Genomic DNA, 12,733 nt, shown 5'->3' on the forward strand with positions numbered 1-12,733 from the left:
CACTGATGTATCCCAAGAGCTAGCACATGGCACATAGTAAGTGCTCAAGGAAAATTTGTTTAATAGAAGAAGTGTAGAGATATGTGGTTCAATGTTTCACAAATGTGGTAGCCTCTAGTTCACCTGTCTCAGCATCCTTAAGGATTCTAGTACACTGAAGCCAGAGAGGTGAAGCAGTTTGCCCCTAGATGTGAGAGCTAGGGAACCATTCTCACCTCCTCATTTAATTGTCCATTGGCCAAACATTTATTGAGCCCCTATTATGTCCCTGTCATATATGTGGAATCTAAAATATGACACAAATGAACCTATCTACAAAACAGAAACAGACTCACGGACATATAGAACAGACTTGTGGTTGCCAAGTGGGGGTGAGGGAGGGATGGATTGGGAGTTTGGGATTAGCAGATGTAAACTATTATATATAGAACGGATAAATAACAAGGTCCTACTGTATAGCACATTCAAGCTCCTGTGATAAACCATAATGCAAAAGAATATGAAAAAGAATGTATATATGTGCATAACTGAATCACTTTGCTGTACAGCAGTAATTAACACAACATTGTAATTCAACTATACTTGAATAAAATAAATTTAAAAAAATAGACTTTTCCAAAGTCTTCTTGGCTGTAGGGTTTCTTCTCAGAGAAATAACCCATGCCCCCCTCTTTGTGTTCTGCAGTACATGGCCTTGGACACAGCCTAGCAATGATACCTCTTTATACATGGTGAATTAGGTGATGGGCTCCCAGAGGACAGTATAGTACAATGGTTCAGTGCATGGAGCGTGAAGCCAGAATACCTCAGTCCAAATTCGGACTCTGATACTTGTTATAGGGGTGACTTTGGGCAAGTTATTTAATCTCTCTGTGCCTCAGTTTCCTCATGTGTAAAGTGGGCCTAATTACAGTACTTATCTCATAGGGTTGTTATGAAGATTAAGTGAACATAAGTCCAACAGTTAGAAAAGTGCCTAATACACAATAATTGTTATGTAAGTGTATGCTCTAGGCCATGATACTATATCTGACACATGGAAGGATGGAAGGTGTTTAATAACATTTAGTAAATAAATTAATAATCAGGTTAGAGCTATACTGTAAAGTCCCCTAATATGCAGTTACTTCCCTTTTGTTAACTATCTTCTAATTGTTCAATGTGTGTTCTCCACTAGCTCCTTGTGTGCAAGGACCACATCCATCTTGTTCATTACTATATCCCCAGCACCAAGCACCATGCCAAGCACATCGTAGGCACACTATATTTGCTAAGTGTATAAGTGAGTGATTTTTAAGATTTGCATTTTAGTTATTATTACACTGTCTTTAGCATTTTAATCATTCTCTGAAATTGTAAAATGCAATCCTTTCTCCCATATTATTTCTATGTGAGGCAACAAAATTTTGTACAGTGAAGTATTAGGTTAGAATTAATTCCCTTAACAGAGTGATTCTCCTGTTTCTTTATAGTACAGGATTACAGATTTTGGGTTCAAAACTATTTCAGGTGCTGACAGAGCACCTGTCCTTCTTGCTTATCACGTGCCATTTTACATCCTCAACAAAATTCATCAGCAGAGGCTTTGTAAGAGCTATTACTTATTAATTCTACTCACTTAATGAGCACATGGTCTGAGGATAAGAAAAAATATATAAAGGACGATCCCTTATTTTTGGTTTAGGTGGAAAAACAAATCACGTACTCAAATACCTACATCACAATGCCTTTTTGATTCTCTAGCAATGAGTGCGGTAGGATTTCAGAGGATCCTGTTGATGTGACCAGGAAAAGTTTTATAAAATGGCTAAAACTGTAGTTGGTCTGGGTGGATGAGTTGAATTTTTACAGGTGGAGAGGGATTAGCATCCCTGCTGAGGAAAGGGCATAAAGAAAAGTGGGGGTAAGGAGAGCATACAGATTACTTTAGTGCAAGGAGGGATCTATGCAGGAAGCAGAAGTAGAAGATAGGCTGGAGAGAGAGATATGGAATAGTTTTTACTGGGCTTTTGATAACAGGCTAGGATATCTGAAGGTTTTCTATAGACAACGGAGAACTGTGGATGATGTTAGGGTAGAGAAGCAAAGTTGTGGGACTAGTAATTGGGCAGGAACATGGCAATATAGAAATAGAGTAAAGTGCCTGGCTAAGTTGAGTTTTTACATGATGGGACACCCAGTGTAAATATTCTGCAGATGGCTGGAAAGGAAGGACTACTTAAATTTGGGGAAGACATAGATTTCAAATAATCTGTATAGAACTGATAACAAAAGACTTGAGAATGGATGAAATAACTACAGGAGAATACAGAACTATGACAATGCAAAATATGATTAAAAGCCCAGCAGTATGTTGTATATGAAAATCCAGTAAAATACTAGCCTAGGGAATACCTGGAAGCCCTTTAAAACCCACAAAGGCATACAGATCAGAGTTTAAGAGACACTACCTTAAGGTAAAGACCAGTAAGAACTTGGGAGTGAAGGAAGAAGAACAAGAAGAAAACTCTGACATACCTGTTGAGCAGTCAGATCCTGTCCACTTGGGATCGCAGCTGCATGTTCCAGTGTCCAGGAGAAAAGTCCCGTGTCCTGAGCACTGCTCTTGACATATGGGAAGTGGAGTTTCACAGTTGATTCCTCCCCAACCAGTAGAACAGTGACATTCTCCTTTTACACAGATGCCATGGCCAGAACACATTGGGTCTAAGCAGTCCTCTGAAGGCCCCAAAAAGGAGGGAAAAGGTTGAAAGTAAGTAAGTGTGGCCAGTTTACCTTAGGACAATGAAACCGAGATACACTGATTTCCTAATATTATATCATTTATGCTGTTTTAATTAGGCAATAAAATGACTCATGTAAATGCTGTGTTCAAACCAGAATATTATTAGCACTTGAAAATATGGTAGGCTATCATAAAGGTTGCAACCTAAATTTAGAAGAAGGAAACCACACATATGTTATGTGAAATTATGAGCAGTGTATAGTACTCCCACGCAAATGGGTGGGTGGACCAGTGTGGGCCTTCAATAAGAATTCCTTGGCTTTGTAAGAAAGATCAAGAATTTTTAGTAAGTCATTCCTCGCCTTTTCTGAAATTGGAATCATAACTCCCAGAAATGGCTTTTATTTAATGTGTCTAGAGGAGTTTTTATATATATTTAAGTTTGGATTATTTAAGGTATTAGGTGAGGTGACTGCTGTTTCATGAAATCATACAATATAATCAATTTCTTATAATTTCTCATTTATCCCTAAGAAGCACTGAAAATGCAACATTTTTAACGTAATTTAAAAATTCTTTTCCTCGTGGCTTCTCCTTCTACCAGGATGCTGTGACATAGTTTTCAATGCTTTAGAATATCACAGACTCAATTATATTTGTCTCGGATTCTGTGAAGTCTGGAAAATTTTGGACACATTCTAACAAACACTCTATTTTAGAAGTAGATTCCTATGTTTGCCTTGGGGAAAATCATTTTGTGCTTTTAATTGAGCGACCATCCCATGGGAAATGGGAAAGTTGATTTCCAAATTTCTGATCTTCCCATACAAATAAGATGAGAGCAAAATAACTTAACCATGATGAGGATGTATGCTTTGAATTACTTTTCGGGCAATGGAAATAGACTGATACAATCTGCCATCATCTGCAAGACTGGCCTACTTTTAGGGTGTGGCATGTACCATGGAACAGAGTAAGTCTAACTAAGCAGTATTATAATTAGTGTTATTGCCATTATAATTAGCCCATGATCTCAGGATCATTAGCACAATGCTTTAATACCTGAGCTAATCAGCAAATAAACACCAGAAGGTACACCTGATTTCATCTGTTCATTATTTGGAGGGAGAGGAAAAGTCTAAAATGTAGAATATTGTTTCAGAAGGAGGTAATTTTATTACATCAAAATACAATAATTTTAATAAATGAAATAGTATTTAACTTAATATAGTTTCTTTTTTTAGAAGGCCACCTTCAATGAATAGGCAAGTCATACATAAGTAAGAGGCACAAAGTCATATGGCTGAAAGGACCAGGTTGGTAGTATACATGAATGAGACGGGCTGGATGTAAGAAAACAGGGTGTCAAATGAGTTGAAAATTACACCCCCGCGAAAACCTGCCCATGGATGTTTACAGTAGCTCTATTCATAATTGCCTAAATTTGGAAACAGCCTTGATGTCCTTCAATAGATGAATGGATAAACAAACGGGTATATCGAGACAATGGAAATTCAGTGAAAAGTAAATGAGCTATCAAGCCATGGAAAGACATGGAGGAGACAAATTCATGTTGCTAAATGGAATAAGCCAGTTTAAAATTTTCCATACTGTGTGATTCGAATTATATGACATTCTGAAAAAGGAAGACTACAGAGACAGTAAAAAGCTCAGTGGTTGCCAGGGGCTGGAGTAGGACGAGGGATAAACAGGTGGAGCACAGAGGATTTTTAGGGCAGTGAAATGATTCTGGATGATACCATGATGGTGGATACATGACATTATCCATTCAGCAAAACCCATATAATGCACAATACCAGGCGTGAACCCTAAGTAAACTATGGGCTTTATTTAGTTACTAATCATAATGTACCAATATTGGTTCATCAATTGTAACAAAGGTACTTTACTAATGCAAGGTGTTAATAATAGGGGAAACTGTGTGTGTGTGTGTGTGTGTGTGTGTGTGTGTGTAGGGGTGAGGGCTATATGGGAACTCTGTACTTTTTGCTCAATTTTTATATCAGTCTAAAACTTCTCTAAAAAATAAAGTACATTAATTCAAAAATTAAAAAAACAAACAAACAGGGTGTGCTGGGAATAAGTGTCCAGTTAAAGGAAGCTGCTGCTAATTGGTTACAATCATTGCCACCACATAGGAATGTGGGCCCAAGGTTACCAGATTTTCTAGTTGTTCAAGAGAAGCTAGAAACAGAGACTTTTATATGACATTTCTCTATTTTAAATTTTGGGAAATACGTCACATTAAACAACAACGAAAACACCACCACTACCACTCTGTGAATCAAACAAAACTCATCCATGGGCCCAATTCAACCTGTGAGCTCCTGGTTTGTGATGTCTGACTTAAAATATTTTTTGTTAAAAAACTGTATTTGAAAAGTTTATACCTTTAAACATGGTATTCCTTGCTATCTTGGTTATTCTGTAAATTTTCTTAGTGGCCCCTAGAAGGCAAACATAAGCTAAGTCTTTTTTTCAACGACTTACAAAATTTAAATTAGAAAGGTCTAAATTAATTAGGTTAAATGTTTTTCAGGGCAGATTGTAGATGTTGTGATAGACACCATTTTTTGGTGAATGTCTGTGTGTCCATATAGCATCTGAATGTACAACTTAAAATATCATGGTTGCAGATGGATTCCCATAAAAACAGCTTCCAAAAGTAACTCAGGAACTCTACTGCCTTCCCTAGGACCAATGACATTCATATTGGAACAGATATAATCTTCACACCAAAATTCTACTATGGCTAATGGGAAGTGGAAAGCTAAACTCTGGCTTGCTCATGGAGTGGAATGAGATTAAACCCTTTAAAATGCTGTGTAATAGTCTCAATGAGCCATCTTTAAAAAGCAATTATAGCGCATTTTCAGCAGTCTCTTTCCTGAACAACAGTTGTGATGAGACCATCTCCCATGGTAATGGTTTAATATTATTTCTGAAATCAGTCTTATTTGAGGAATGTGACATGAAAAAGGTCTGATTACTAGTAAATTTATTTTCCAATGTGTCTTCTTTAAATTATAAAACTATTACTATTTTGAAGTATGTTTTGTAAATGATAAAACTATTGTGTGTGTATGTGTAAAGGCTCCTTTGGGGTGAATTTTAATATAAAGGCACTGCCTCGAAACTCATTAGTGGTAAGTCTACTTCCTTAGGCATGGAGGTCAAGTTTCAGCAGGAGGTATGTAAAAATAAACAATATAAAGCAATAATAATAATGGTAATTACAAATCACTCCCAAAGAAAACATTCGTGAAATGGTTCCAAATGTGCATGTATTATTATTTTTATTATGTGCTTTAAAGTAAGATGTAGCCTAGTGCACTCTGTAATAATGAAAGCATGTAAATTAACACCTAAAATCATCAGTATGGAAATTCTCAAGTTATAAAACTGTTAAAACGAGGGGGGAAATGCCATTTTTCACTACTGCTCTGCAAGGGCCACAGATAAAGCCTCATGTTAATATTAGAGGCTGTCAGAAGAGACACGAACTCCCCCGCTCCATGTACTAAGTAGACATGTGGAGCATTTAATGGTTTGCAAAGACCACTTACATCTCTACTAGAAACCCAGAATGACACCTTGGACAATTCAGTGAGAGAAAAGCCTGGAGCAATAGATTAACACAGGGCACTGACCTTCCTCGCATATTTCTCCTTTGTATCCTGGTACACAGATGCAGACTCCCATGATGCAGGTGCCGTGGCCAAAGCACGTTGGGTCAATGCATTGCTCTTCTGGAACGTCACACTCTGGCCCCTTCCAGCCATTTCGGCAGACGCAGTGTCCTTTCTCATATTCTCCGTTCCCACCACACAGCACAGGGCACGAATCTGAAGGTTGGCAAATGAACTTGTAATGTTTGCATAATGCTTTTAAAATCTCCAAAGAGCAATTCTCTATTGATTCTTGTATAATATTTCTGGTAAAAAAAATTGTACTATTTCTGTCTTAGCCTTTATTAAATTGGCACATGTTCGTGATTACAAACAGAATTTTCCTCTTATGGGATTGGGGGAAAGATAAATTATAAAAACATCCTGAGTGGAGAAATTATTTCAAGTACTTGCTTTTGATTTTCCCTGAAAATCTGTAAAACTAGTAGGGAGTTATTCATATTATAGAATGTTATCTTTAAAAAGTTGTGCATTTAAAGAGATTTATGCTAGACAGATGTCTTTGCCTATCCCACACTGTGCAGACCTTTATTAGAACACTCACTCCGCTTTGTCACTGTATGTCTCCTTATTAAAAATATGGGCTTCCTGAGGGCAGGGCCTGTACCTTCCTTCTCTTATTCATTTTTTCAATACCAGCCATCACCTCTACTTCTACCTCCCACCTCCTCAAGATCTATCAGAGAACTTGGAACCTAGCAAATGCTATAGGATTCTCTGTTGAAAACCAATATTGTATATTAACGCATATATTTGGAATCTAGAAAAATGGCACAGATGAATCGGTTTGCAAGACAGAAATACAGACACAGATGTAGAACAAACGTATGGACACCAATAGGGGAAAGCGGGGGTGGGTGGTGGTGGTGGTGGTGGTGGGATGAATTGGGAGACTGGTATTGACATGTATACACTGATATGTGTAAAATAGATAACTAATAAGAACCTGCTATATAAAAAATAAATAAAATAAAATTCAAAAGAAAAAAAGAATTCTCTGTTGAATAGAATTTAATCTAAAGAAACGGAGTGGCTGAGAAACCTGAGATTAAAGCATTAGCAGACTGAGAACTTAACGAACACACTGCGAACGAGCAGAAAGCATTTCTAAAGTAATAACTGGAAGTCTATGGGGAAAACACAGTGTGATTTATCTACAGCTTTTCAAGAATTAAACTATGGGCAAGTCTAGTTTAAGTCTAGTAAAGTTTGAAAGTTTAACTTCTGCCTTTCCAGTCTTTCCTTTCTAGGCTACTCACCGATTTGGTGACTGTCCACCCCTTCCAGTTTACCTTGGTGTGTATAACCGGTTACCCACTCTGCCCTTTCTTAAAGTTCATCCATTATAAATGAGTTTATGAAGGGAACAGAAGTATAATGGAGTGGTTGGGTCAGAGGATCCAGGTACAAATCCCAGCTGTTAGATAACCTTGGTATTTCACCTCTCTGAGGTTATTTCTTTGCCCATAAAACTGTGATAATAGATCTACATCGTAGGGCTATCGTAGGATGTAGGAATTAAAAGAAGTACTGCAAAGTGTTTAGAACAGTGCCTGGCAGAGCAAGTGCTCAGCTTTTGGTAGTGACAGTTCAGGTGTTGCTATTGCTGCTGCTACTGCCACTCCTGTCCCTCCTCTTCCTCCTATTACTACTAATTCTGAGTTCTCAAATGACATTGAGTTCCCCAATCAATCAGTATAACAGAGCAACCTCACCTCTAGCACAGTCAGGCCCAAGGAATCCTGGGAAGCAGTGACAATGGCCAGAGATACACTCTCCATTTCCATTGCAATTGGTCGAACAGTCATCCATTATTTCTATTAATAGAGAAAAAAAGAAAAAAAAGAACAAACCTATAGATTGTAGAGTCCTTAATTTTTTCTAAATTGCAGAAACTCTGGGCCTGTAACAATCTTTGCCCTCTGCTGTCTACAAAGCACTTACTATTTAAAATCAGATGCCAAAGACTTCTGTAAGATGTCATATGCAGTACCAAATTATTAAAAGCGTCCTGGATTTGCTGAATTGGCTATTCAGGAATGGAACTAAAAACCAACCTCACCTCTAAAGTGCATAAAGGGTCTAGTTGAGTTGTATTCTTATGAGACATTCATGATAAAGCTAAAAATGTACGAGGATTATAGGTCATTTCTCAAAAGCAAAATGGACTTTAAAATGTAACCCAGAAGACGAAGTCTATTGTTTATTTTTCAAATTTAGGTTGTAGCAAATAAAAATTTCTTCTCTAGCACCTAAAATGTTTAATCTACTATCTTGACAGCTTAAATATGATAATCAGTATTTCATTTTCATTAATAAGTGACAATGGAAAGCTTTTAAAGTAAGTGTTCATATTAAATTCACCACCACTAAAAGCATTAGAACCTAAGTATTTTGTTGAGAAATGCTTTCTTGACTGTAAATGCTTATCAGTTCTTTGCCACTAATTTCCCTTCAATCCATTCTTAGAGAAGAATAGGTTTCAGGGGAATTGAGAAGGCTTTGAAGGTGCCCATAGGTAGTTGTGGTGACATAAAGATGTGCAATGCAACAGTACTTTGATAAGTCTTGTGTTAAGTAACTTGATTGAAGAGGTATAAAGTTATACAAAAATCAGTCTCTGACGATGACGTTAAAAACTGTTTTTAGTTTAAAACTGTATTTGAGTATGATAGCATCAAATTCCAAGTCCATGAACTATTATGATATGCATGTTTTACTCCTGTAGTTTAAAAAAATAATCTTCTCATTACTCTTTTCTGTAAGTTTTCCATAACTTAGCACTCCTGGATTCGGACTTTCATGTTCTAGCCCATTACACTCATACTTCTCGTATGTACCAGTTTTTTCTTTTCAATCCAAATTATCTACTTCATCTAGTTTCACTCGGATAAGCTATTTCCAATTAGAATGAAATATTCCAGTAAGTAGTCTTGGCATCTTCCATTAAACTATGAGAATTTATAAAGAGAGTTGGGAAATAGCATTTCTTCAATTGTGGCCTTTTGACCACCTATATCAGTAGGATCACATGAGGCAATTAAAATGCAGATACCTGAGCTTCACTCCAGATTTACTGAATTTGTCTCTGAGGGATGCAGCCCAGTAATCTACATTCTAACAAACACCTCAGGTGACTCTGCAGGTGATGACCGAATTAAAGCATTGAGAACCAATGCTTCAGATAGTAAATTTCCAGGTTAGAGGAATTCTAGGCTAGACCTGGAATTCTGCAATAAAAGCAAGAGGAAGAAAGTGGTATCTAGTCCATTTAGATGATTCTTAGAAAGCTGAGAATGAATCCAGTGGCTGTGTGGATAGCCACCCTATTATCAATCAGAGATTATTCTTCTGACATCCGTGTGAATACATCAGATTCCTTTTTGCAGGTTTATGGTGGCCTGTTTTCTGATCCCTGTGCTAGAAAACTGAACTGGATAAGAAACTGACACGTGGCATTTGCTGAACAACTGGGCTGGCAGGAATGTAACATTTGACAATGAGCTAACCATTTTTAACTCATTAAAACATTAGTTATTTTCAGAAAACCATTAATTTATTTAAAAGGTCATTACGAAAAGGCATAAAGGGTCTTTTCTTCTCTTTTCATTCAGAGATGGAACAATTATTATCTATTTTCTTATCTTGCTTTCTTGTACCAAAAAGTAATGGTAGTTCTTAAATCTACATTTGGATTTCCCCTGCCCTGGATGGTTAATAGGAGGCCATGGAGGAAGCTTTCAAAGGTAAATATACTTGAATTTAATTTCACACCAGGTCCTATTGACAACTTTATGGAAGCAGCCTTGTGGGAATGTAGCTATTGTAGAAAACATGTTTAATAAAGTTTGCTACCAAAATGAATAAAAATCCCTACATCTTATTGACTTATCTAAGAACCGTTCCTGGGCCCATAATGCTGCACAGAGCTTAACACCTGCAATGCAAATGAGAAGAGAAGGCAATATAGGAGGTTTTGGAAGCTGCCACCTCCACTGGGTTTCAAAGAGACATCGGGATAGCCTAGGGACTCCAAAAGGAGGATGGCTACAGCAGAAACACACAAATAACTAGTGATGAAAAAGAATGTGCTTTTCTGTTTATACTGGCCTCCAGGAAGTTTGCCTTCTATCTTTTAAATCTTACTTCAGACTCACTTCCTAGACACCAGTTCATTAGAGTTGAGAATCATTTTAAAGTTCTATGCTTAAAACCCTGTTTTTATGCTACAGCCTAAAGCCCCTTGGTTTCTGCATCTGCTCTGATGATGGGTTTTGCTTCTGGCAGGTTTTCTCATGGGAAAAGCCAAAGCTAACGAATAATCATATGGAATGAGTATGGTCTAAAGGGCAGGGGTTTGGAATCAGAGATACTGAGTGTCTCCAACCTCAATTTTGCCACTTGCTGGCTGTGAGACTTTACCAAATTATTTACTCATACCAAGCCTCTGATTCCTTACTTGTAATGTACGTAGCACTATACCTATGCTATCGGGGTTGTGATGAGAATCAAACAAGATAACTGAATGTAAAGCATCCAGTAGAGTGCTTGGGGCAGAATGGCACTCCATAGATGGTATATATTATCATGTTATTGAGCAGGTTGGCTGAGATTAGGGGATATTGATAACTCTGTCTATACAGCTAGAAAATAACATATAATAATATAGGCTAGTAGCTAGCCTATATTAGTCATTCAATAAATGTTGGTTATTAATGCTGTTTTGATCCCTATGAGTAGCAGACCAAATATAGTTAAGATCAATCAACTGACTCTAACATTATCATGAAATAGACAAAGGAGCAACATTTAGAAAAGTTCATACAGACCTTAATTTGTTTAATCAAATACATTATCCTCTTTTTACTATGATTAAGATAAAGTACAAAAACATAAAAATAATGGGGAGAATTTAGAGTGAATAACTTATATACCCTTGACATTTTGGGAAATTTACTTGGATTCTCTTTAAGTGGAATTATAGGAGAAATGTTTCTGTTGCTTCTAATCTTAAAGATAACAGAAAAGTAAAGAAACTGATTTGCATAAGGAAAAGCAAATATGTTGTTGCAGATGAAACTAACAGCTTCATCTCTGGATAACAGAAAATTATATCTCAAAGGTTAGGTTCTTTGGGGGGAGGAAGTAAGGAACAGGAAAAAAACTTCAAGCATGTTTCTGGGTCTATTGATTTTTGAAAGGTTAATGACTTGGTTAGTGTTTTAACTTGAGCTTAGGGGTAAGGATAACAGGAAGAGAGAAAATCTTCTTCACAAATGTTTTAAATCTTCTAATTCCTCTGATTTCTTAGGAGAAACTCAACCTCTCATAACTCATTAGTATTTGCATTATCAAAACTAGGTCTTGGTGGACAAATATCATGAAAGGTGTGTCCGCTGAATTTGCCCCACTGAATCTGTGAGTGGCAAAACAGTGTCATGACTTAAATTTTTTTTTTCTAATTTAACAAACACTTTGTCTTTTGAAGATGTAAGATCAGTGGAGTTTTCTCTAGGGGGAAAATCATCAGTGCATTTTTATTGCCTTTCTGATTACTTTAGAGGAAAGTTTTTGATAATCTTGCAGTGGGAATACCATTTTCTACTGACAAAAGGTCTTCAGCATCAAGTAAAAATAAAACATAATTGTTATAAAGAGCAGATGGTATAACTATTAACAGTCAACACAACTTCCTAAACATATGGTTGAACAGGTTAACTAAAGGATAAAGTGGTGAGAGGTGTATAGAAAACTGACAGCTGTAAGACACTTTCCCTTCTTTTAAAAGACATGTGTTTTAGAAAATTCACACAGTAAAATACTGTGTCTATGAGTTGTTTACCCTTAGGGCTCTAAATCTGCTAAAGATCTCAGCTTTATTCACACAAAGGGTTATGAGGAATGACTTCACCCAAAAAAATGACAAGAGCTTGCTGTCTCTGATTAACTAGGGTGAAAGTGAATAACAGTGTGTGTAGACATTGTATTAAAAAGAACATGCTTTAAAGGGCTCTGAGCGCAGTGAAAGAGCCATTGTGATGATTTTTAAACTAAACAATTCTAAAGAAAGAACTTTGAATGACCCAAGTTATCCTTAAGACTCTTCTCTACTCTTAGGTTGTATTTTTAAATCTTAATGGTTCTAGAATCAGTTGTTGTAAAGAAGAACTGGATTGATGCTAGTTTTTTCATTTAAAAAGCTATTTATTCGCTTTTTCTTTTTTAATAGAACTTGAATTAACAGGGCTTCTCTTGCTTATTTCCCTTCTTCATGATGTTGTTCATCTATGTATTCTCG

General features: G+C 36.7%; 1 protein-coding gene across 3 annotated transcripts in view; it reads right to left on the reverse strand.

Annotated features, from left to right (window-relative positions):
• The window catches only part of TENM1 (teneurin transmembrane protein 1), a gene marked incomplete at both ends in the record, with an annotated part of 582,495 nt that overhangs the window by 255,120 nt on the left and 314,642 nt on the right, over positions 1-12,733 (reverse strand). For all 3 annotated transcript variants that reach the window (XM_079727499.1, XM_079727498.1, XM_079727497.1), the window contains 3 exons: positions 2,518-2,718; positions 6,397-6,591; positions 8,151-8,252. In XM_079727499.1, coding sequence (XP_079583625.1) covers positions 2,518-2,718; positions 6,397-6,591; positions 8,151-8,252 — 498 coding nt within the window. The remainder of the gene's footprint in view (positions 1-2,517; positions 2,719-6,396; positions 6,592-8,150; positions 8,253-12,733) is intronic.

The sequence above is a fragment of the Hyperoodon ampullatus genome, assembly GCF_949752795.1.
Source record: "Hyperoodon ampullatus genome assembly, chromosome: X".
NCBI classification, from domain to species: Eukaryota; Metazoa; Chordata; class Mammalia; order Artiodactyla; family Ziphiidae; genus Hyperoodon; species Hyperoodon ampullatus.